Source organism: Sorghum bicolor, chromosome 2, assembly GCF_000003195.3.
Source record: "Sorghum bicolor cultivar BTx623 chromosome 2, Sorghum_bicolor_NCBIv3, whole genome shotgun sequence".
NCBI lineage: Eukaryota > Viridiplantae > Streptophyta > Magnoliopsida > Poales > Poaceae > Sorghum > Sorghum bicolor.
The window spans coordinates 68,815,524-68,841,442 of record NC_012871.2 but is presented as its reverse complement, the minus strand read 5'-3'; the positions used below and the strand labels follow the sequence as shown (position 1 = coordinate 68,841,442).

At 45.8% G+C, this 25,919-nt stretch overlaps 3 protein-coding genes across 4 annotated transcripts; 1 reads left to right on the top strand and 2 right to left on the bottom strand.

Moving 5' to 3' along the window:
* LOC8077496 lies at positions 21 to 4,730 on the bottom strand. Of its 2 annotated transcripts, none has more exons than XM_021453729.1 (13): positions 4,294 to 4,730; positions 4,051 to 4,175; positions 3,184 to 3,305; positions 2,705 to 2,892; positions 2,450 to 2,628; positions 1,867 to 2,208; positions 1,710 to 1,774; positions 1,413 to 1,461; positions 1,186 to 1,330; positions 1,016 to 1,100; positions 863 to 932; positions 593 to 733; positions 21 to 514 (listed from the first exon to the last, which is right to left on the bottom strand). In XM_021453729.1, the coding sequence occupies exons 1-13, from the start codon at positions 4,670 to 4,672 to the stop codon at positions 164 to 166; spliced, it is 2,241 nt and encodes a 746-aa protein (XP_021309404.1). In that variant the 5' UTR covers positions 4,673 to 4,730; the 3' UTR covers positions 21 to 163. The 2 variants fall into 2 exon arrangements, with proteins under 2 accessions (XP_021309404.1, XP_021309403.1); XM_021453728.1 differs by having other exon boundaries at positions 1,016 to 1,103; positions 4,294 to 4,728.
* LOC8080736 (L-ascorbate oxidase homolog) lies at positions 5,653 to 14,899 on the bottom strand. The gene is made up of 7 exons (XM_021453730.1): positions 14,407 to 14,899; positions 14,172 to 14,281; positions 8,111 to 8,381; positions 7,887 to 7,989; positions 7,007 to 7,718; positions 6,825 to 6,903; positions 5,653 to 6,223 (listed from the first exon to the last, which is right to left on the bottom strand). The coding sequence occupies exons 1-7, from the start codon at positions 14,563 to 14,565 to the stop codon at positions 6,011 to 6,013; spliced, it is 1,647 nt and encodes a 548-aa protein (XP_021309405.1). The 5' UTR covers positions 14,566 to 14,899; the 3' UTR covers positions 5,653 to 6,010.
* LOC8077495 (G-type lectin S-receptor-like serine/threonine-protein kinase At2g19130) lies at positions 20,175 to 22,951 on the top strand. Its single transcript, XM_002462872.2, has one exon. The coding sequence runs from the start codon at positions 20,420 to 20,422 to the stop codon at positions 22,799 to 22,801; it is 2,382 nt and encodes a 793-aa protein (XP_002462917.1). The 5' UTR covers positions 20,175 to 20,419; the 3' UTR covers positions 22,802 to 22,951.

Genomic DNA, 25,919 nt, shown 5'->3' with positions numbered 1-25,919 from the left:
CCCGTCACCAGATGCTCAAATCATCACAATGAAATCTTCATCTTTTCAGTTTACTCAAAATGATCAATGAATTAGATTGAGTATTTACAGCTTAAGATTATTCCCGACATCTTCGGGGCACCCCTCTACATGTTGTACAAAAAGAACAAAACAGGAATTTCAACTACAAAATCGTCCACTCACTCTCGTCAAATGGCCCAGGCGAAGATGAAGTGGGTGCCGCTGGCACTTCCGGCGATTTCACATTCTTCTTTGAAAATATGTTGACCTTCTTGTCAAAAAGGTTGGAGAATATCTTCGTGTTCTTTTCCTCTGATGTATTCTTGTCATCCTTTGGAGACATCTTCTTCTCATCCTTTGTTGTGCGCTTCCAGAGTGGTGGGCGATCTTTGGCCATAAAGTTGAGCTTCAGCTTGAAGCGGTTTTTATTGTCAACAGACTTTTCATCAGGTTGCTCCATGATCTGGAGAGCTTCTTCAGGGTGGATTACTATGGCTTCCATTGTCTCGTACACCTGGCAGCCATCAGTGTGTCACAATAGACCTCAACTGCAGTATCACAATTTCTGGATGGATAAATAAAAGCAGAATACCTTGCAGATCTCATCTAGCTCATCTTTTGACATTGCATCGTGGCAAATGCCAATTATGTAGTCCTTACAGTCGTAGAACAATTTTGACAGATTGCTATCTGCTGCTAGAACCGATTCTGCTGCCACAAAGCATACAGAAAGCTGGTATTCACAAATAGCAATCAGTAAGGCAATATCATGTCTCATAAGATAAATAAGATCAGCTAGCTAAAATGTTAGACAAAAGAGGGGAGGGGGGGGGGGGGGGGGGGGGTGCATTATTGAACTTACAATGACGCCAAGTAACTGCTCAAACAGTTTTGATGGCTCGATAACTTCCAACGCATCAAAAATGCTTTCCCTGCAAGGTTATATTGTTCCATTATAATTTTTGACAGGTGTCAAGATTCAACACAGTAACTAGTCAATATATTTTCTACTCACACAGCTAAATCTTCATCATATATAGGAGTCTGTTCAACAGCAGGTATTGGTTTTGCAGCCTCCCACAGTTCCTTCCACAAGTTACCTTCTAGATAACCATAGCACATAAAATTAAAATACTTGGATTGCTTATCAGGGCACATGCAGAAGAGATAGTTATCAATTATCACCTTTTGTTTGCATTCTATCACTTAACCGCCCACGTCTAGATGAGCCTTCCCCAACTGTAGTACTGTTTGCAGCACAATCCTCAGACCAATCAGGTGGAGAGTGCCATCTAACGAAATCTTCCAGGACACAGCCAGGATTTGCTGCCTGTTATGAAAAAAGAATTGCTTGTTTAGGAAGTTCAGTTTAATAGCATTGTATTCTCTGAGAAGAAGGGCTTTAAACTTGCCTTGAAAGCTTGCATATCTGATAGAAGTTGAGAGCATCCAGCACCAAGACTGAGAAATAATAAAAAGCATCACAAACATTGTTCTATTACTCAACAAGTATAACAATTGTATTGACAGAAATGAAGATATTGGACTGCATCACACAAGGATCAGATTTGCAAAAGGAAGCAGTTACCAGTGACACCCAATAAAAACTGAAATGGGTTAGGGGAATAAGTATTGAACTACGAGTACAGTCTTAGATTTAACTAGTGGCGTTCCAGAAGTACAGTAGTACATAAGAAAACTTGACGTACCTTCCTGTCCGTAACACTAGCTCCTCTGTTTCTTTTATAAGCTCTGCTGTCATGATGGGGCCTTCCTGAAGATAGGTTATCGCAGATTCAGAAATATTGAAAGGAAGCAATATAAAAAGATGAACTTTAGGTCTGGAAAAGCAACAGAGCATCTTACCTGCAGTGTTGGGGAATAAATAGGCTCACCAGTTTCCAGCAATGTTAAGTTCTCAGATGACCGATCAGCACCAAGTCGAAGGACATAATCACCAGTACTATCTCTTGCATACATCTCGCTGTCATGAGACTTCCCTTTTGACAACCTGGGTTCTGATTTATCAATACTTGCCTGCTTTAGCAAGGAATCCAGTGACTCCTTAGCTGCTTTCCTTCGCTTTTTCCTGGCAATGCAGCAATTTACAACTTGGATCTCCTGATGTAGTAAACAAGAATTCAAGTCTGGAGCAGCCTCCAGTGGCATTCGAGGCACAGGTTGCCAATCAGACCATAGTTTCCTCAACTGCATGTAGAAAAAAAAAACAATCGCATTTACATTTTATTGATTATTCATATCAAATAAATCAGTACCATTCTCATTTTATTCTCCTGGAAACAAAATTGGTTGTCATATGTTATGACTTTATGCATAGTTTAGTGAAACACCATGACAAGGCTGTCTTTCTGAACGGTATAGCCAAGATACACCAGTTACAAGATAGTTTCCTAATTTATGAGGAGCAATTTACCTACATATTACCCACCTCAAGAACAACTGATTGCCAAAAAAATGCCATCTTGTGCACAGAACTAATGCTGCCAATAACCACTGCTAAATGATGGACAAAACTTCCAGGTGGTGCACCATGTAGATCCTTGGACACGGATCTTGAATGAAACAATTCAGGGAAACATTGACTTCCTTCTAGTGAAAATTGTTCCTCTGAAAAGGAAATCATGTACCACAATTTCAAATGGTGATACAAACTAAAATCCTAAGCACATCGAATAAAGCATACCTAATTTGAACAAGGAGTACATCAAAGATTGAGTTTCTTCATCACCAAAAAATTCGGAGCTTGATCTTTCTTCCTTGTCGCGTCGAACAAGTGATTTAACAACAGATAAGCTCAAACCTCCCTTATCTTTCAGCAATTGGTCTCCAGTATACCTCATATCACTCATTGACTTGAAACTTTTCCCATTTCTACAAGTGCACAACATGATTTATACATTTTTGCATACAAAATATTAAAATATAACCAGCCATATAAATAGGAAGCTTATAGGACACGTGAATCACAAAATGATGCAACTTTGCTTGCAGAACCGAATGTACTCTTACTCTAAAAATAAAATGGAGAAATGGTATTCTAAGAATGGAAAATTTAATACGATAATGTAACTTATGTTAAAAACAGTTCCATATATTTTGAATATTAAGTACAGTATGATGGATGGGGTGCACTGCAATGCTTGCAAAGGAACATGAACTTACTCAATGGCAGACACCAGTTGTTTAACTACTGAAGCTGGAGGAAAGGTCAGCTTTGTTGAACAAGTTAATTCAGTTGGGATGTTTGAGCAATCCTCGTTCCCTGAGGGGCTTACTTCTAGGACCTGGAACAATGAAGTTTTGAGTAGCACACGTGAAGATCCAGCTGATTAAATAGCCAATTTGTGTTTATAACAAGAAATGAAATAAATTAGAGAATTTAAGCATTCAACAAAGAGGCCTTTTGTGGACTTAACAAAAAAAAGGTTTTCATACTAACTACAGAACCATACATATTGTCCCTGACTGCTCCCGCAAACTCAATATCGAGTCCAATTCACCAGAACTGAATGCTCCATTTGTCTGTGTTTAACACACCCAACTGCCCCAGTTCGGCATAAAAAAATGCTCAGAAGAAGCTCAGCACACACAGCCATATGCTTCCATGGAATGGAATCCACACCCTGGAGCTTAGAAAAAGGCCAATATAGAAGTGACGGGGTAACTACTACTAACTGAAAGGTCTCAATTTACTAAGCCCCCCCCAACAAAGCTTGAATTCAGAGCTTCACAATTTTGCTGCTGCATACAAGCAACAGTTCAATTGCCTGGAACAACAACACTTCCACCACAAGTCGATCAATTCACCACTGCTGACACGAAGAAGTCACCATATCGTCAGTGACGAGATGCCACTAATTCCACATCACAACAGCTCAATTGCTTCCCCCTCAAGTGGACGAGATCAATACAGCACCTAACTCACCGTCTCGTCAGTCACCACGTACCACCAATCCACCATGAGAGCGCGAGCACCGGACTCAACGAAACAGAGTCCAATTGGATGAGTAGAGTGATAGGAACCCGTACCTCATCACGCGGCGACGGCGGCGGCTTCACGTCCGGCTCCCGCCCCGTGGCGCTCACTTCGGCCTCCCGATCCAGGGACGTCCTCGGCGACGGCGCCCTGCTACGCCCGCCGAATCCTTCGGCATCTGCGCCCCCCACCCACCACAACCGATCCCCCGCCCAGAGCTCATCAGATTCGGACGCGGAAAGCGAACAGCGAAGGCGAGAGGAGGACCCGCGCCGACGGCAGACGTACGTACGTACCTCGGAGGTCGGCCTTGATGTCGGTGAGCACGCGGGCGGCGGCGGAGTGGATCGCGGTGCGCGCGCGGGACACGAGCGACTGCGGCGCCGGCGCCGGCGCCGACGAGGAGGCGGGCGGCGGCTGCTCCATGGTGTGGCCTACCTGGCAGTGGCCCGGGGCGGCCGCATGCGGAGGAAAGGGAGCCGAAGCCGAAGCACGGGGAAGGGAGGAGGAGGAGCCTTGGATTTTGATTTTAAAAAACGGGATTTGGTAGTGGGAGGGGTGGAATTTCTGGGCGAAATTCAGGGCGCCGTCCGATCCGGCCGGGCTCGGCCGTTGGATGGTGGCTGGGCCGTGATGATGGGGCGGCGGCGGTGGTGGCGGCATCGTCGTGGACATGGCTTCTGCTGTTTTTTTTTTTCCTTTTTCTTTTTTGAGCTGCTTTTCTACCGTGTCTTTTGCTCCATCTGGTTTGAGTGAGGATTGGGTACATGTATTTATAGGGATAGGTTTTTGGTTGATCGTTTCCGCCGAGGTTGCTGCTACGTGAAAAGGTCACCAGCTGTTGATGGCGACGTGTCTGGCACGAGGGAAGTTCCTCGGAGCATGAAGACGTCAAGGATGCATCGGGATTGTCAGTCAGGCCGCCGTGTGATCGATATGAAAAAGGATGTGGTTTGTCTTTCGTGAATGGATATACTCGTGTTTAGGAACTATGCCATTTGTCTTTTGTAACTTGTCTACATATGTTTGTGTGAGGAGATGACATAGTTTTGCGTGGGGTGTGTGTGTTAATATTCATGATGTGTGTTTTTTATGGCTTTTATGCTTTTACGTGTGACAACTGTCGCTAAATGTAGACGATCGCCAATTTTTTTTTTCTTTAGCTCGAAAACATAACGGAGCCGTTTGAACATCACTTTCGCAATGCAATCACCATGGCATTTGAACGTTTCTTCACTCATGTAAATTCCTCGTTTTCGTGTCACGCAATCACGTGAGCACGTAGAAGCTTTCTTCACTGCTCAAGACTCCATTTGGGACCTCTTCTCAGCTGGATCATCCGCTAGACATTTTTTTTTGTCAAGCACAGGTACGACATAATCACAGACACAACCATGTGACGTTAGACGACAGGGTCAATCAGCGACCAAATTTCAAAGGGAATTCGGAAAGATTTCACCAAGAACCGTGCGGTGTCAGTGTCAGCAAATGGCCTAATTCGGATCCGCACAAATTTGTGATGGTAATTTTCGAAACTCTTCCAGAATTTGAAAAAGAAAATTTAACTCTTCCTGTAAGCACTTTGCTTTGGTATGTACTCCAGGGTCCAGCACAAGCATGTGACAACATGGAGAACATGCCATTGAAGTCGGACAGGATGTAAGCATGTGATACTTTATTGAGAATCTGACCAGTGTAGCAACGTGCCGCACGATTTGTTTATACCCATGTACCCCAATCACTAACAACAATTTCGTTGCATATAGATGGATCAAACCAAGCAAAATGCAGACATTGTTCAGCACTAACAGCAGTATTACATGGCCTAAACTGAACTGTAAATCACATATGCTTCTGACAGGCAACACTCTCATATCCTTTGAGCCTCTCTTCAGGTTCAGGGTATAAAAACTTCTGTGCCTACGGACTCTTCTCCAAAGTCCAAACCAATGTGTATGCAGTGCTTGTCATCCTCTCATGGCAAGCTCTGATCCGCCGGCCGGCGCGAGGGTCTCACAGCGGCCTGGTCCGGCGACCGGCGGCCCGGCCGCACAGGAGCGCGTTCTTGGGGATCGGGTATTCGTCGCGCAACGACGTCGACGGCGTCCAGACGCGGAGGTAGAACTGCTGCCCCAGGTACTGCCTGGCCCAGTTCTCCGACCGGACATTCCACATTCCCACGTTGTCAAGGGGCATGTAGATCGCCGTCCATGATCTGGGGTACACCTGATGGAACACAGTCACAGAGGGTGGAATAATTACTTTAGACCTGATGTAAATTTACAGTTTAGGAGAGAGCAAGTGTAGAATCGTTTCTTGGTTTGATTTGATGCTGCGGGATTAAGAATACCAGATGTGTCAGAACAAAAATGGAGAAATGCAGGTGTGTCATTTTAGGACTTTAGGAGCACTAGCAAAGCAAAGTCACTCGATTAGTGGTTTAAACACAGTAGTAAATTTCCTGGAGAAAAAGTCATCACGACAGTGAGAGGTGATGGCCACTTCAAAGCTGCAGGCAGCCCAAAGCAGAGTCCATAGCTTCCAGAGTATGACACTACGCCTTTCCTGACGCAACCGATCACCACATCGTTTCTGAAAAGATCTTATCCTAGCATGGCGGCTGGATGGGCATTTTGGATGTGTGAGCTGTGCCATGCTATTGGTGATGGTGAACCAAATAATGCGCCTCTACAGTGAGTGCGCCACTGACTTGTACTGGGAAGCCATGACTGATGACTGAATCATAAGCCGTCACAACAAAAAGTATTCACTAATCCATTTCAGTTTCAACTTGTAGAGCGCGTCAGAAGCTAGCACAGCATCGTACCTGGACAGTGTACCGCGACACACCGTCTCTCAAATTGTAGCCCTGCCTGCTTGCCGATGACCATTTTCCCCCATCCATTCTGCACGCAAATTCACATCCGGTCAGTTAACCGAGACTGTATCTCACATACAAACATTTGAAATCCTTGAGAGTGGATTTGGATCGCAAATAATGTCACGCACCCGACGACCCAGAAGGCGTATCCGTCAATGTGCCACGACTGCACCTCGTCCTCATTGTTCTCGAACACGATCTCCACGTAGTCCCTGTAGTTGGCCCCCATGACCGACGTCTGCAGGTAAGCGCCGCCGTAGGTGGGGCTGTCGGCGATGGTGCCCACGGAGAAGACGCCGCCGATCTTGTAGTAGTCGGCGACCTTGAGCGGGGTGTCCGGGCTCACGTACGACACGCTGTTCACCGCGTAGCGCTGCTTCCCGTTGACGGCCGCCGCCGAGTTGGCGAGCCGGATGGTCCGGGTCACCGGCACCAGGCCGTAGTGGTACGACCCCTGCGGGTTGGGCCTCGGCCCGCTCGCCGTCAGGTTCCACCTGATCGAGCGGGCCTGGTTGAGTGACCAGTCGATCTGGATGGTGGGGCCTCCCGGAAGGGAGCCCGGCGCCTTGCCGGCGGAGTTGGTGTAGTGCAGGACGGCCGTGGTGGAGATGATTTTGGCGGTGAAGCGCGTGGAGACGACGACGGCGTAGTCGAAGCCCGGCTGGTCGGCGGTGAGCAGCACGGAGTAGGACTGGCCGAGGTGCACGTCCAGGGACGAGTAGGTGGTCTGCATGGTGTGGGACCCCTCCACCTCCACCAGCTTCATGGTGTGGCCCTGGAACCGGATGTTCAGGGAGGTGGCCAGGCCCACGTTGGTGATCCGGAACCGGTACGTCCGGCCTGCAAATGAAACGCAACATACAATTCAGAGCTTCATCACTCACCACTCACCAGTGCGAGTATTTCATCAGTTCATTCAAACTGCTTGTCGTCAGCTTGCAATTGCAGAAATGCAGAATGCATGGCCACAAAACTTGTCAAACTGATCTGTTGCGACTACTTAATTACCGGGCTGCACGGTGAAGGTGTAGCCATTCAAGCTCCGGCCGTTGATGAGCAGCCCGTCAGGGAACCCGATCGCCTTGCCGCTGTCAAGGACGTACCTCAGATCCTGTCCGTCCGTCCGTCGGTCCAAGAACAACAAGTTCGTCAGGTGTCAGATGTGGTGGTTCTGCGTGCGAATTGTCTGACGAACAAAGAATGCAATGCAGCAAAGGCGGCGGACGACATACGGTGTGGTTGGCCTTGTACCAGTCGCCGATGAGGACGGTGTAGTCGGCGGCGGGCGGCGGGAACGGGACGGGGATCTGCGGGCGGCTGAGCACGCGGATGCCGCCGAACCCGCCGGCGGCCTTGTGGAAGGCCAGCGAGGGGAAGTAGTAGTAGGTGCCGATCTGGTCCTTGGCCTGCATGATGTAGGTGAAGTTGGCGCCCGGCGGGATCGGGCACGTCGTGCCGGCCACGCCGTCCTCGAACGAATTCCGCCGCTGCTGGAGCCCGCTCCTGCACAGTGTCAGTGCATCAGTTGCATTCATCGCACGAGATGGAATGGAATGCAGCCACGTTTTTTTTTCTCCAATTATATTAAGGCCTTGTTTAGTTTGCAAAATTTTTGTTTTTTTGGCTACTGTAGCACTTTCGTTTTTATTTGACAAATATTGTCCAATCACGAAGTAACTAGACTCAAAAGATTCATCTCACAAATTATAGGTAAACTGTGCAATTAGTTTTTATTTTCATCTATATTTAATGCTCCATGCATATGACCAAAGATTCGATGTGACGGAGAATCTTGAAAAATTTTGCGAACTAGGCCTAAGTAGCAGAAGATTTACACGACGCGCCATCTTGCAGCGCACCAAGGAGGACAGGAATGAGTACATTTAAGCATAGCCAATGCAACCTAGTGGTGTGTCCCCCTTAAAAGAAAAATCCGATAAACAGATTTATCAAATATGTAGGACAAGAACATTTCAAGAAAATCAGATGAGACTAAAATAATGTCTGCCACGGATTTCTGTACGAAAAATGTTTTCCTTGGTCGCACCTTCATGAGATATGCAACTATATGGCGTTACATGCGAGAACGTTGAAATGGCCAAATGGGACGTGCGTACATTATTTTTCTTAATTTACAGCCACGTTTTTTTTTTCTCCAATTATATTAAGGCCTTGTTTAGTTTGCAAAATTTTTGTTTTTTTGGCTACTGTAGCACTTTCGTTTTTATTTGACAAATATTGTCCAATCACGAAGTAACTAGACTCAAAAGATTCATCTCACAAATTATAGGTAAACTGTGCAATTAGTTTTTATTTTCATCTATATTTAATGCTCCATGCATATGACCAAAGATTCGATGTGACGGAGAATCTTGAAAAATTTTGCGAACTAGGCCTAAGTAGCAGAAGATTTACACGACGCGCCATCTTGCAGCGCACCAAGGAGGACAGGAATGAGTACATTTAAGCATAGCCAATGCAACCTAGTGGTGTGTCCCCCTTAAAAGAAAAATCCGATAAACAGATTTATCAAATATGTAGGACAAGAACATTTCAAGAAAATCAGATGAGACTAAAATAATGTCTGCCACGGATTTCTGTACGAAAAATGTTTTCCTTGGTCGCACCTTCATGAGATATGCAACTATATGGCGTTACATGCGAGAACGTTGAAATGGCCAAATGGGACGTGCGTACATTATTTTTCTTAATTTAATCAAATCTTTAGTCCAATCTCACGGTTTGACCAAAATATGTCCAAATCCAAGTGATATCACCTGTGCGCTGTAGAAATAAGATATGTACGGAAAATGTTCACCGAAAGACTAGCCCGTTCGCTTGTTTGAAAAGTGAAAATACGGTTTGTTGATTTAGGCCTTGTTTAGTTAAAAAAAATAGCAAAATGAGCACTATAGCACTTTTGTTTGTATTTGACAAATATTGTCCAATTATAGACTAACAAGATCCAAAAGATTTATCTCGCAAATTACAGTTAAACTGTATAATTAATTATTTCTTTTATCTATATTTAATGATATATGCATATACGGATATGCCGTAAGATTTGATGTGACAAGGAATCTGAAATTTTTTGCAAATTTTTTTAGAAATTAAACAAGGCCTGTTGTGAAAGAAAAACTCTGTTGGTTGAAAAAAATTTACGACTTAAAAGACAAACGAATGTAGCCCTAAAATCTTTAGGCCTTTGTTTGAATACACGTGTTTCTACTTTAATTCATATGCGTTGGAGTAGATTAGAATGAAACTTAGCTTAATTACACTTTAACATATGTGGATTGAGATCAAGTGATGAACAGTCGAATGAAACTAGCCACTGACAACAGCGAATGTGACAATAGGCTGACCGACTTCGAAATTTACAACAACCTAATCATGGCTACTTAACCTTCTTGGGCATTCATCTAATGGGCTCGGGCATAGCATAGGTCACTGGCCTGTTTCTGTTTAGCGATTTGGGCTTGGGCTGAGTTTTTTTTTGTTTTAAAATCCGGTACAACCTTGAAACATACAGGAGACCCAACATAATCTCCGGGTCAAATCCAGACCCCAATTTTGAGCCTGTCAGCCACGGTTTTTTTTTGGGGGGCTAACCCGGCCTACGATCAAGGTAGAAGTGCTATTTAGGGTCTCTGGGTCAATTTCAGAACCGAGTTTTGAGCCTGTCAGCCGCGGTTCAACGAAGAACGCTGGGTTTTTTTTAGCTAACCCGGCCTATGATCAAGGTAGACCCACGAATTTCACAGAAATTCAACAAGAATTAGTTTAGTTGCACAGGAAAAAAACGCATGAACAAAAAAACACTGTCCAAATATGTCCTAACTGAAAGTTGTAATAACTCAAAAACCATTGGAAAGTTATAATAAAACTCAAAACATTTGGAAGTTGGAACATTCCAATATGGCAATATGTACGAGCAGTTAAAAGATGTACTTCTGGCAATCCGTCCCCACTGTTAAGGGTAATGTCCTGCGTCCGGTTCGCTTGACTAAAAAGTTACTGATAAAAATATTATTTATTAATTTATTATAAAAAAATGTTACTAAATCTCAGACAAATTCGTTAGGTGAGTACTGCGACAGTCACGGGTCACACGCAAGCAGTAAAAGTGTACTATGACGTGCTACAGCTAGCTAGTTTGCCAGGCCGAGCAGCAAGGATGACGGCGACGCTGCGGTACTGTACGTCGTACCGTACGCTACGTGCAACCGCTAGAACGATCACTTGAACATGCATCATGCATGCTCGCTCCCGTCGTCTTCGTCTCCCTGCGTGCCTGCCCTACTACCAGAATCGCGCGCCAACCAACCAGCCACCAGCCGCGCAATCCTGCTCCTGGCAGCGGCCGAGCCATCGGTTCACATCTCGCCATCGCCTGCAGTGCACGGCCGAGCCGGCCGGCATGCATGCAGCCTGGCGCCCCGTGACACGTGACGCGTCCGTTCAAGTTGCGATGGCCGATGGAGTGGCGCTTCACATGCAGATGCAGCGCCGCACTGCCTGCTCTGCTCTGCTCGGTGCTCGCTCCTATACGTATTATTATTAGGCCCCGTATCAGTCCATCCAGTCTGGCCGCACGCATCATCGCGCTCACCTTCATAATAACCCAACGCTACGACATAATGGCGCCCAGCTCGATCAGCCTGGGCCTGGCCGGAGCCCGCGTTGCTTGCATGCATCGCACTTGCAGTTGCAGTGCAGTGCAGTGCAGCTGCGCATTATCGGAAGCGCCCGGTACGTTCGACCACCGACACTGCCCGACAGGGCACTGGGTAAAGTGCGTCTTCGCCTCTTGCTTTTTTTACTGGAATCGGCTAATGCGACGAATGGTAAATTCCCGCGGCGTGCGTTTTCTAGATAGAAGAGCAGCTGCGGAGCAGGTGATGGATGGATCGACAGTAGGAGCCCGTGAGGCCGTCACGAGGACGAAGGGAGGCCGCGCGCCGAATCTGCAGGCGGCACGTCGACTACTGGGCTGCTGCCCTACCACGCGCCGCCCCGCTTGAGATGCGCACATGGCCAAGCGGGGTGCGCCGCCGGCGCTTGGGGTTGGGGGTTTAGGGATGGGACGGGACCGGGGCACGGGCACGGCCGGAGATCACGAGATGCGGCCGGCGTACTTATCCACCGGCTATGGCAGGCAGGCAGGACCCAAAATATAATGGCGGGAAATAGTTTGCGCGGGAGGAAACAAAGAGAGATACACTATCTAGTTTTTGGGGTTAGTAGATCTGATCTAAACGCGCTGTCTGCCGCACCGCTGCGTGCATGAACTTTTCTGTATGCTGCTATGCTTATGTCCACTTGTGTCCGGTGTGACCAAACCAAATTTTGCTGCAGAATCTCATCGACAAACAGGTCCCATTGACTCTGCTACAGGCGCGCTCTGAACCCAACGAAGCATATTCTCGGTGAAGCGAAACATGCCTCGCATATCGCATTCGCACACGACTCGGTCATGCATGCAGCTTGTCAGCGGCTTGGGCCTTGTTTAGGGCTTGTTTAGTTCCCAAAAAATTTTGCAAAATTTTTCAGATTCTCCGTCACATCGAATCTTTAGACATATACATGAAGTACTAAATATAGACAAAAATAAAAACTAATTGCACAGTTTGGTCGGAATTGACGAGACAAATCTTTTGAGGCTAGTTAGTCCATGATTGGATAATATTTGTCAAATACAAACGAAAGAGCTACAGTGTCCATTTTGCAAAATATTTTGGAACTAAACAAGGCCCCCGTCACATCGAATTTTTAGACGCATGCATGGAGTATTAAATATAGATGAAAATAAAAACTAATTGCACAGTTTGGTCGAAATTAACGAGACGAATCTTTTGAGCCTAGTTAGTCCATGATTGGATAATTTTTGTCAAATACGAAATTGCTAAAGTGTCGATTTTGCAAAAAATTTTAGAACTAAACAAGGCCCAGGTATGCCCTGGCCCCTAGGACAGTATCACAGGGGCAAGAGGTTAATATCAGGCCTTGTTTAGTTCCGAAAAGATTTCGGATTTCGGTACTGTAGCATTTTCGTTTTTATTTAACAACTATTATTTAATTATGGACTAACTAGGCTTAAAAAATTTATCTCATGATTTACAGGTAAACTGTGTAATTAGTTTTTGTTTTCGTTTATATCTAATGTTTCATGCATGTGCTCTAAGATTCGATGTGATGGAAAATTTTGAAAAGTTTTTGGTTTTGGGTGAACTAAATAAGGCTTTAGTACTCGTATACTAGTACTAGTACAGAGTAGTATTAGGTCCGGTTTAGATTGGAGATGAAAATTTTTTGGGGTGTCACATCGGATGTGTCGGAAGGATGTCGGAAGAGATTTTTAGAAAGTAATAAAAAAACAAATTACATAGCTCGTCAGGAAACTGCAAGACAAATTTATTAAGCATAATTAATCTATTATTAGCGCATGTGGGTTACTGTAGCATTTAAGGCTAATCATGGAGTAACTAGACTTAAAACATTCGTCTCGTGATTTTCAACCAAACTACGTAATTAGTTTATTTTTTATCTATATTTAATGTTTCATGCATGTGTCTAAAGATTCGATGGGATAGATGAAATTTTTTTGAGTGAAGAACTAAACAGGGCCTTATGCTATCATAATCGGCTAATCGCCCAATGATGCCATGAGTTGTCACGGAGCGTCGGCCTGAACCGCCGACAGACATGTATTCCCGGTAGGCGACGTGGTTTTGTCCGATTAATATAAGGCTAACTATGCTCGTTTTTTAATGGACCGGTAGGTACAGTAGTGACCCGGGCTCACTCAACTCAAACGGAGCAGCAGAGCACTGCCCACTGCACTTGGGCAGTTCAGCTGGCCGCGTGGGCCTGTGTGAGGGGCGATATGGAGTAGTACAGCATCGTGCATTCAAGTAACGCCAAACAAAAAAACAATTACTGATCAGTCATTTGTTGTAATCAGAGCACAAAAATACTAGTTAAGTGCTGGACTGAATGCTGCATCTTTCCCTAGATCGCAATGCAATGCAAGCAGGGTTTGCTACATGATCGCGTTGCTGCGGACGATGCCGTCTTACAACTTAGGACTAGACCGAGACGGTTGCAGCCAGGTCGGAACAAACAGGTTTCAGATTCCACGTATGTCGTTCAGAATTCAGAAAAAACTTTTGGCCGCGTTGTTAGATAGGTACCCACAGATGAATGAATTATCTGGAATCCACGAACGAGCTGCATAGTGGTACGGGAGCGGACAATGGAGGAGATGCAGTGGGGAGTACTCCTAGTACGTACCAGGAGAGGAGGAACGGCTCGTTGAGCTTGTTGAAGACGTTGATGATGAGGTTGTCGTTGGTGACGGCCTCGATCTGCGGCCCCGGGAACTGGTTGTTGATCAGGATCCCCTGCAAAACACAAATTAACCCGGCCAATCCCCATTCACATTCACCACCGCTCCAGCGAGCTCGTAATTCTTCGCCGTCCCCGAATCAACAACAAATTAACCGACGATGACGGAACGAGCGCGCACCTGCTGCTTGACGCCCAGCGGGTAGATGTCGCCGTAGGTGACCGTCCACGTGAAGAACCGGTACGGGTCGTCGCCGGCCACGAGCAGCGGCACCAGCACCAGGCCGAGGAGGGAGAACAGGACACGAGCGGCGCCACGACCGGCATTGGCGCCTGCCATTGCTTCAGCAAGCCAAGGAGACGTTTCAGCTCGCTGGGTGGGGCAAATGAGGGAGCAGGGGCCGAGGTGGGTGGGGGGTGGGCTAGCTGGATGGGAGCTAGATAGAGAGCAGCTGCGGGGTGGGTCGTCAGCGCGAGCGCAGATTTCGTGGAGGAGATGGAAAGGGGAGAGAGAGGCCGGGAGGGGAGGGGAGCGGACGCGGTGCCGGTGCCGGTGCGATGGGAATGGAGTGCGCGGGCTGCAGGCTGCAGGGGAGGTGGTGCGGGGTTTTGGCTTTTCGCTGCGGCTGAGCCGCTGAGCCCGTGGCGTGTCGGGTGACCTCCGCCCTGCCGAGTAGGGGACGACCTCCCCTTATGTAAGCGGGTTCTAGAGGCGAGGGGAGCAGTGACGGACCGACGGAGTGGATCACCAAATTGGCCAAGGAGACCAGCGCCTAGAAGTAGTACTAGTAGGCTAGTACACTGGAGGGCAATGGAGATCCGTTTTTGGGATGGGTTTTATTGTTGCCTTGGCTTCGGTTGGTTTTTTATAACCGAAGTTGATGCAAAAAAAAAGGTGCAAGTCATCATGTATTTCTTCATACTATGATGAGGTTATGTGTATGTCTTTGCTTTTTTCATTTGCATGGAAGATAAGGAAGCTAAGCAACTAAAAATGATGTCACATAAAACTATTCTTATGATTGGAGGCTCCTATTGAGAAGTACTAGCTTTTCTTAGGCATTGCCATTTTTAGCTACTCGCAGTCATAATTTCTTATTGATGGAAGCACATGTGAAGTTTGGATGTGATTATTAGTATCAACTTACTTATGGCTTAATAAATTGTGTCTGCCATAATTAATTTCTCCCATATAAACAAGATGGACAAGAACATGTGATGCATGCATTTGATTATGAATCAAAAGAGGGGTCGATAAAAAAACAAATGGTACAAGTAGATTTGCTAGCCCTCGCCAAAGGTGCATTTTTCTTATCGTGAATAACAAGGAATCATCTCGGCACGAAGTGCCTGCAAAGTAATATTATATTTAGGTACTCATATATTTGAAACCCTTAATAATTTGTAAGGTAGTTTATCTTCGACACACCCTTTTTAACTATTCATTGCTATCCATAGTTTTGATATGAACGAGAATGCAACATGTGACTACCTTGAATCTCTTCTCTATAGGAACAATGGCATTGATCCACTCATCTATGACACCATGTCCAAGCTGCATTTAATAATCACTAGATTACACGAGCACTTAATGTCACCGAAGGAGGAAATCACACCTAAAGAAGATGCGAAGAAGATGCAAGGACCAGAGTTCAAACTCTGGCTTATCATTGCAATTCCTAATGAAAGCCTGTTTGGCAGGGCTCCTCTAGAGGTGCCAGAGACTTTTCGGAGAAACGGCTTCTCTACAAAAATATTTGGCAGGACTTTTCTAGAGGAACCAGAGTCGGAGCCGAAGTGGAACCGGCTAAACAAGCCCTGAGATGTGTCATGTGTGTAAAGATTTAGATGCGGAACTCCTCTAAAATACCTTTTCCCCTTCCTTTTGCAACACTCAGATTTGGATGTCCACAAAAGAATCCTAGGTCCATTCAAACGTGCGCTCCGTGCTAGGACGCTAAGAAAACCCTAGATATCTTGGTAACAGTCCCTTCCACAAACCAAAAGAGCATGAAACGCTTCTTAGAAAAAGATCATTGAGGCCTTGTTTAGATTCAAAAAGTTTTTGGATTTTTATACTGTAGCATTTTGTTTTTATTTGATAAATATTGTCTAATTATAGAGTAACTAGGCTTAAAAAAGATTTATCTCACAATTTACAGACAAACTATGCAATTAATTTTTATTTTCATCTATATTTAATGCTCCATGCATATGCCGCAAGATTGGCGAAGAATCTTAAAAAAATTTTGGTTTTTGGATGAGCTAAACAAGGCCTAAGCGCTATCAAGGAGCGAGCTCACTTCCACAAAACAGAGAAGGAAGCGAAGAGTGTGCTAGCACCTAGCAGGCAAGTCCCAGCAACCCATGTCACGCGGAAGAAAATTCTGCGGCGTGCGGGGAAGCCTGGCGGGCGCGTGACGCGGGTTCACGGCCTGCTCTGCCTACATGCGTTTCGATTTCGACCAGCAAGTTTCACGCTTCACGGGATGATGATCAGCCGCGGGATGGGGGAGAAATGCGTAGCGTAGCGTAGCGGCCACAGCACAGCACTGCCCACAAAAAGGCCATCTGATCACATCGCACGGCACGGGCCGGGCTCAGGGAGTCAGGGGCCTCTGTTTGCGCCACCGCCCGGCCCGGGCGCCGACGCGCACGCGCCGCGGCCGCGGCCGCTTGCGTTGGTGTCCCTTGAAATTGAATGACGTTGCCACATGCCAGCCAACCTGCTCTCGGTCCGTTGCTGCAAAATGCAGAGTCTGGGGGTGACTTCGCGGAGTCGCACTGTTGCGGCCACAAACAGCTAGCGCTACGGACGTTCGGTTCCTCTTTGCCTTCCTCGCTCGCCACCGAACGCCGGGCGACTCGGTTGCGTCTGGAGAGGTCTGGGATGCTGGCTGCACGCTGCCCTGCTCTGCGGGTCCTGTTGGATGCAAGATCCCAGTGTCCTGGACCGCGCGCGCGAGAAAAACCTGCCGGATCAGTGCAGTGGACGCCACGCCGGGGTCCCGCTAGATGCGCCACTGGTTGCAGTTCGAGCGAGCGGTGTCGAGTTCGTGCTCGGAGAATTGGAGTTGTGTCCCGTGCCTCCGCCTGGGCCCTGCTGGACCCTTCTATTCGATGGAAAGCGTAGCACTGCACTCTGCACTCTGCACGGTTCCCATCCACCGGCCCATGCATTCGTTCCCACAGTCTTTGACTTGTGATTCTGCTTTTTCTGGCCTTGTCCAAAAATTTTTAATAAAAAAATTAGACTTTCTGTCATATCAAATCTTACAGTATATATATAAAAAATTAAATATAGATAAAAATATTAATTAATTGCACAGTTAATCTATAATTTGCGAGACGAATCTTTTAAGTCTAGTTAGTTCATGATTAAATAATATTTATCAAATACAAATAAAAATACTACTAGACCTGAACAAATGTCATTCTGCTTTTAAGATGGCTTTTCAAATGTCAACGTGTGACACTGTATGCCCAGCCTCGTCAAGTCGCTTGGACAAAACTCGTACTGAGTATGTTTGGAAGCCATGCCATTTTTTTTTATGGGATTGCCAACGGGACAATGGTGCTTTTCTTTCAAGATAAATGCCATTTTATTGTTGATAAAAATACCATGATAATGCTCTTGTATATTTCAAATTGTAGTTCACTCGTGAAATTTCTCTAACTTTAACAAATCAAAGTGAACTAAAATTTGAAACAGAAGAATTAGATATTCCAAGATAGCAAAACTGTAAGTATTGGCTTTGGGATGTCACACCTATTATAGTCTTATTTCATCACGATAAACATAATATTTAAAATAGGAAAAAAAATAAGCAAGGACCATGTTAGTAACAGTTGGCACATGCAAGTATGCAACAAAGCCGAACAACCATATATCCAATTTGGTAGGACACTGACTCCTTCACAAATGGCTCCAACTTTGACTTCTATAATGTGAAGTGGAAGCTGTTTGAAAAAATGTTTGACTGAACGGTTGCAGATATGCATGATAAGAAGACTAAGACCTTGTTTGGTCGAGCTTTTGGTTGGTGGCTTTTGCCCCCAAAAGCTCTAGTCAAAGGCTCAACCAAACAGCCTAAAAGCCCGGACTCACTAAATAGCGAACGTTCACCAGATTTGAATCTAGCGAACGATGAGACAACACCCACGACTTTCCTTTTTTGGCAAAAAAGAAATCCCGCAAATGGAAAGTTTTCTATTTTAGTAAAAAAAATCGCTACTTTTCTTTTTTGAAAAGTTGTACTCATAACTTTTACGTATAACTTATGGAACAAACTTTTACGTATAACTCATATACATGACTTTAACATATACCTTCACTGTGACAAAGTTATACACATAAAAGCATCTCCGAAGGCTTTGGCACAGAATATAAGTTACCAGAAAGGTTAATAACTGCAAGTTAAGCACAAAATATAATAAACCAAATAGCTTATGTGCAAAAAGTTAGACATAAAAGATAATACTTATAAGTTAATATCTACTAGTTACATGTAGAAAGTTAGATATAAAAGTTGCGTACAGAACGTTAGACATAAAAGTTACATGCAGAAAGTTAATAATTACAAATTATATGGTAAAAATTTACATCTAGCATTTTAAAATAAATGTTTTACTTTTTTTATGACATCAGCGGTTATGGAAAAGCACGCTAGAAGGGGAGGTAGTTTGAACCTTTGTTACATCAAATCTAAGTGAACGATCGCCTAAATAAAATAAGGGTTGACAGCATATATAAAAAGAAAAAATTGATAGACTAATATAAAATAAAAAGAGAAAAAAACCAAAAGAAAATTTTAAAAAATGTTTTATAACTTTTGTGTTTCAAAGTTTTAGCAAAAGTTGTAAGTTATATGGTATAAGTCATATGGTGATAAGTTTTGCAAAGTGTTATACCAAGTTGTTAGTATAAATTGTAGAAATAAGTTATGTTCTATAACATATATGTATAACTTAGTTACCTTCTAAAAATAGAAAGTTGTGGAAATTATCATTTCCAAATAAGGAAAGTTGCAGGAGTAGCTGATGGTTCGCTGTATTCGTTACCAGTGAACGATCGTGGAATTAGATTTGGGCTAAACCGCATATCTACTTCTGCCAAAAGGAGCTTTCATTGTAGTACAAATTCAAAAGCATATTTCCCTCTGCTTTCAATTGTTTTGGGGGCAAAAAAATTACCCACCAGCTATTAGTTTTGTTCTTTTATTTTTATCGACCTTTCTCTCCCATCAGCCGCGACTCGCGATCGAGCACATGCGCCGTCGCCGCTCGTCCTCATCGTCAAGGAAATAAATGGGCCCAATGGATGGTTAGGGTCTAGAAGTTGATTTATTCGTGGACAAAATTTTTAGTCTAGATCTACTGAAGGGAATATTCACATTCAACTATCCATACACCTATTAGTTAGGATCGAAACACCCCAAACTAGTCGTTAGCTAAGCTAAACTAGAAGGGATCCAAAGATAGACTCATTTAAAGTTGAAAGTTAGTTCAGGTGTCATAATAAACAGAGATTGCTGGAAGCAGTTTACAAGTGGAGTCTATCTCAGACCCAACCGAGAAAAAGGCCAAAGCCAAGTAAAGTGGCACCTTTTGATTTTGCTGTTTACACTTCCAACGTTTTAACTGGTTTGTTGTCCCAGACTCCCACTGCCTCCTTAATTTGGGCTCTGTATTTCTCAACCTGCAACTCCTGTAGGCCATAGCTTTCCAAATTCCAACAGCTTTGGTCAATGCCTATCTCCATAACAACAAAGAAATTAACAAAGATGATCACAACGTGCGTTCTGAACGCTATTAGCACTTTGCTTTTGATCGTAGACCCCGAATTGACACGGCTTGTGAACCTGTGGTGCCCAACCGCCGAACAGGTTTCCCGTTTCCATACCAAACCAACTGCATGTCCCCTTCCCTCCCGCTGCGTCGGCACACCACGTCCCGGCAAATTGCGGCGTTTATCTCAGACGACAACTCCAACTACGCAAGGTCCGTCGGTGATCCAGCAGTCGCCTTGGTCAACAAGAGCTGGCGGCAGCTCTTTATTTCTGAAGACGGTGAATCTGATCGTCCTGACTCCTGTATGGAGTTCTGGAGGACTTGTGCACTTTCCCTTCTTCCACACAAGAGCACGATCGAGTTCGTTTCCTTGCTAATATTGCCACTACTGCGCTGGTTCGGCAATGGAGGCAGTGAAGCGCGTCTGCTCGCTGTCCCAGCCACCGCTGGCCACCTTCTTCTTCCTCGCCGTGGCTGCCTTCGCGGCCAGAGACACCATCCTCCCAGGCGAGGGCATCTCCGGGAACCAGACTCTTGTTTCCCGGAACGGCGTGTTCGAGCTGGGGTTCTTCTCCCCGGGGACGGACATATACCACTTCTTGGGCGTGCGGATCCTGAACATGCCGACGAACGCCGGCACCCCGAAATTCTGGTTCGGGGACCGGGTCTACATCTCCGACCTCCCCAGCGCGGCGCTGCAGCTCTTCGGCGATCGCCTGTACATCACCGAGAACGGCACTAACCTCTGGTGGTCAAGCGTGGCGGGCGCCGGCGGCGGCCCCGCGGCGCCGACGGCATCCGTCGTCGCGGTCCTCCTCGACAGCGGCAACCTCGTGGTGCGGGACCAGGCCAACTCGTCGCGGGTCCTGTGGCAGAGCTTCGACTACCCCGGCGACGCGCTGCTCCCCGGCGCGAGGCTCGGGCTCGACGGGGACACCGGGAACAACGTCTCGCTGACGTACACCAACACCAACTCGTGGCACAACAGCAGCCTCAGCGTCGATCCGGACCGCCGCAGGAGGAACGGGTTCGTGCTCGCCACCGACGGCTGGGACGTCCTCCGGGGGACCTTCCCGGAATGGATGGTGTCTTCTCAAGGAAACGGCAGCTCGCTGGTGCTGCTCAATAATCGTCCGGGCGCAGGCATGGCGGAGCACTTGCAGCTCCATCTGGGGCAAGTGAGCCTACGGAGCTGGTCGAGTTCTGCTGGCTGCTGGGTGGCCAGTTGGACCTTCCCTTCCGACTGCAAATCCAGCGCCTTCTTCTGCGGCCGTTTCGGCGCCTGCACGAGCAACGGCACGTGTGGCTGCGTCGACGGATTCGAGCCTGCAAACCCATCAGAGTGGCAGCGTGGATACTTTGTGAACGGTTGCTCGAGGTCTCTGCCACTGAGCTGCACGGCAGACAATGGCGGCCGCCTGACGGCGGAACACGATGACTCGTTTGTCCTTCTAGACAACCTGCAAGGGCTCCCTTACAGCTCCCAGAACGCCACGGCAGAGGGTGACGAAGGTTGCAGACAAGCCTGTCTGAGCAAATGCTACTGCGTCGCGTACGCGTATGACGACGACGACGACTCTGGGTGCAAGCTATGGTTCAACTACCTGTACAACGTGAGCTTCGCTGCTACACCTCCGTACAGCAAGGTTTATGTTCGTTTGGGTTCGAAGCTCATGGCTCAAAAAGCTTCGAAAACAGTAGGGATCGTGTTCATGGTTGTCGGACTGACAGCAGCAGTTTGTGTGATACTGATACTGGCGCTTCTATGGAGATACAGGGGAGGTTTTTTGTCTACTACTGCTTGCAGAAAGTTCCAAGAAGTGGAAGGAGGCTCTCTTGCTGTCTACACATATGCACAGGTCAGGAGAGCAACGAGGAATTTCTCCGACGAGCACAAGCTCGGCGAGGGAGGTTTCGGCTGTGTTTTCAGGGGAACAATGCCGGGACCAACCGTCGTCGCCGTGAAGCGTCTGAAAGGCTTTGGGCAAGCAGACAAGCAGTTCAGAGCTGAAGTGCAGACGCTCGGAGTGATTCGGCACACGAACATCGTCCCTCTCTTGGGATTCTGCGTCACAGGGAGCAGGAGGCTGCTTGTGTACCAGTACATGGACAATGGCTCCTTGGGTGCACACCTCTTCCCGGAAAACAAACCATGTCTACTGAACTGGGATCTTCGGTACCGGATTGCGCATGGCATCGCCAAGGGCCTAGCCTACCTCCACGAGGAATGCGAAGACTGCATCATACACTGTGATATCAAGCCAGAAAACATACTCCTCGACGCGGAATTCCGCGTGAAGATCGCGGACTTCGGCATGGCAAAGCTTCTTGGACGGGAGTTCAGCTCTGCACTGACCACGATCCGAGGAACCATGGGATATCTTGCGCCGGAGTGGGTGTCTGGACAGCCTATCACCAAGAAAGCAGATGTCTATAGCTTTGGCATCGTGCTGCTGGAGATAATCTCGGGGAGAAGGACTATCAGGAGACTGAAATTTGGGAGCCATCGGTATTTCCCTCATTATGCTGCTGCCCAGCTGAATGAAGGAAATGTGATGAGCTTGCTGGATCGTAGGCTGGGAGGAAATGCCAGTGTCGAGGAGCTTGATGTCACCTGTAGAGTTGCCTGTTGGTGCATCCAGGACGAGGAGGATGACAGGCCATCGATGGCCCAAGTTGTTCGTATGCTGGAAGGTGTTTTAGACACTGGAATTCCTCCGGTTCCGTCTTCCTTCATGAACCTTATTGAGGGTGAGAGCAGCAGTACATCTTCGGAAGAAGGCTAATATTTTCTTTACTGTATATGGGTACAATTGATTAAGATATGGTCCATGTTTAGGCGCTGATTTTTTTTTTCTGTTATAATATTTGACCATGCGTGGAAATTTCAATTATTTTTCTTGGTTTATTTACTAGCTAGGTATTAATAGCTTAATCTGTTCAGACCATTGTCAACAAGGATGAAGGGATTGCAGTATGTAATAGTCCACTAACCTACACTCGTTACAAAGGGACATAATTATTAGGAGTTCATGATTATGAAATCAAAAAATTTTAAACCTATTCTATCATCATCATCACATAGTAAACGAGCAAAGAAATTAAGAATAATCTTATGGCAAAAATTACACTTATAGGAATCTTACACGTTCCTGCGGAGCATCCAAGTTTCCCTTTCTACACGCCGGTGTTTTCTTCAAACAAGCCATGAGCATGGCGGCGTAGCTGTCAGGGCGCATAGAAGCAAAGAGCACATAACTTAGCATCACGTGGCCATGGACCTCGAGGTCCCCACGTTCGCGTGGTGATTGTGCAACTATTCACTCTGCAAGTGGATTGGGCTCAAATGGGTTAAACGATCGGGATCTTATCCAAATTGACTCTGGGTTGGGGGCAACTTGTTTCACATGCATCGTGGACTGGATTGGCTTGGGGTTAAGGAGGTAGTGGATTGGACTCTGGTTTGATTGGAGTAATTCCCAGGCCATGGAAGCCTACAACGTGGGTTTGATTTACGGTCTACAACGTGACGAAGCCTGGAAAGCTGGAAGCTAAGATATCATGAGCATCTCTGGGGGTCTGGGAGGAGAATGGTAAATTGAAACTTAGGAGGACCCCCTGTACTTGCCAGTCGTGCAGTTTAGGGAGGCAACTGCAAATGCAAATAAATATTTCAGTGTAGGTATCGATAGTAGTTGTGGACGCTAACATTATTTTCATTTTTGTTTTTAGTATGAGAAAATGCTTTCCGTAGTGGATACCAGTCCTATAGTTTGGGCAAGTTTGGATGTAGGCAGCCCAATTTGAGTTCAAATAGCATAGTAGGCTAGGTTAGTGTGGTTGGAATAATCAAGATGGTGAGCTAGGTGGGTTTTTAAGATTGAACTTACCACTAGTGGTTGGGGTGGGTTCAGATTGGATTTCAGTCCATTGCTAGAGTGAGCAGCTGTCAACAAGTAAGAGGAACGGCCTGGTTGGTCACACCGGGAAGGAAAATGATACCATGAGTCAAAATAAAAATTGTTGTCATGTGGGGCCATGGGCAAATTGGTCTTTTGACATAAACATTGTGGATTAGTTTATGTTATTTTCAAGGCAAAAGTTTAAGAACAGTGGCACCAAAGATATTAGCATGTTTTCGATGGCATAAGAGGGATTGTCGAAGTTTTAAATAGCTGTACATTGACGTAGACGTTGGCCTCCATGTTGGTCAAGTTGAGTATCGTACAGTACCACTTAAGCAATCTCCGATGGGAATTAGGATCACTTTAATTTGTTTCTAAAGGTGTTATATGATTTGTCATAGCAGATATGCATTCAACAAGGAGCACATAATAAACATTATAATCTGTTGGCATAGCAGACTCGTGTTCACACACGAACAATGCAACAGAAATAGCATGTCAGCAAAAGGGGACATAACCAGCGAACATTGGAAAGTTTTACAACTGGTAACATGACAGATGCACATGCATCTATACCTCAAACAAAATAATCTTACGAGATGAAAGGCCTTGATTACCTGACAACAAAGTTAAAACCATTATATGAAGGTATCAAGTGAAACAATAAAAAAAAAGCAACCACAATAACAATTTATAAGGCTAACCAACTATATAATGTAAGCATATCTCAAATCACATAAATCCATGTTTCACGCAATCAGACGTCATGTTTTTACTAACAACTAGAAAGACTATAGTTTACCTATGAAAAGAATGACTAGCATAGATAGATACTGGGTTATTTTTTGGTAAAATCGCATGTAGCACTACAGAAAAACTACCTAATTAAAATCATGCAACTTTAGATACTTACATAATAAAAAGGTGAAAAGCAGCAAAGCTTTAGATGCTGATTTGGATTCGGGGAGGCATTACAAAAGAAGGAAAACTGATATTGCACATCATAAAATTAACAAGACAAAGGTCACAAATTCTTGTAGCTGAACATAACTGAACCGGCACAATTCCTTATAACTAATATTCAGGTCACAGGACCACAATTATTGTCGCCCAATCAAGAGGGTCAGGTTCATTCTCAACATGGAAGTAGTGGAGCAGTTGTGGCATTATCTGTATACACATTGGAATGAACATTGTTTATGAACCACCATACTATAAATACAACCAAAAACAGAAAAATCACAAATACATGTTCATCCGTTGCAATACACGGGTATTTACCTAGTAAGCTAGTAAGTGTGAGTCGTGTTTTTTTTCTCTAACAAGATGACGTGTGTTTTTCGTAAAAATAATTCTTTAATTTGATTGGTTTAAAATGTTAAGATGGCTCTTTAGAGTCTCGATAGAACCAATCTTATTCTCATTTTTTTTCACTTTATGTTAGCAGGATGATATACATTTATTAGATGATGATTGATCTAAATTTTTCATATAATAAATGAAACTAAATGTAGTGTTGGCTGAATGTTTATTAACAATTCGTTAAATCCATTTTCCGTGCATGACACATTATCTGTGCATCATCCTGTAACTTAATTGCATCCAGAAAGCAACAGGCTTCCAATGCGGATCAGGAAGCTGATGAGCATCGGTCATCTCGTAGGACCGCACCACCTTGCGCTGTGTAGTGACAAGGTGTCCTTGTCCATCGTAGTCGAGACCAAACGTGGTGACCACGAGCACACGGCGATGCGGGTAGTAGCCATCGTCATGGAGGCGCCGCAGATCCTCCTCGTCGCCGCGCGCCAGCGACTCAACCAGGCAGTACCTACTGCCGCCCATACACACGAGTATGGCCCCAAGGTGCCTCCTGGACTTCGCGTCGAACAGCTGGTCCTCGCCGAGCTTCCAGGCGGGCATGCTCCTGAGGTCGGCAGGAGCCGACGCGACGTCGCAGCAGGAGAGGTAGCCTAAGCCACCGTTATGGCAGCAGAGGCCC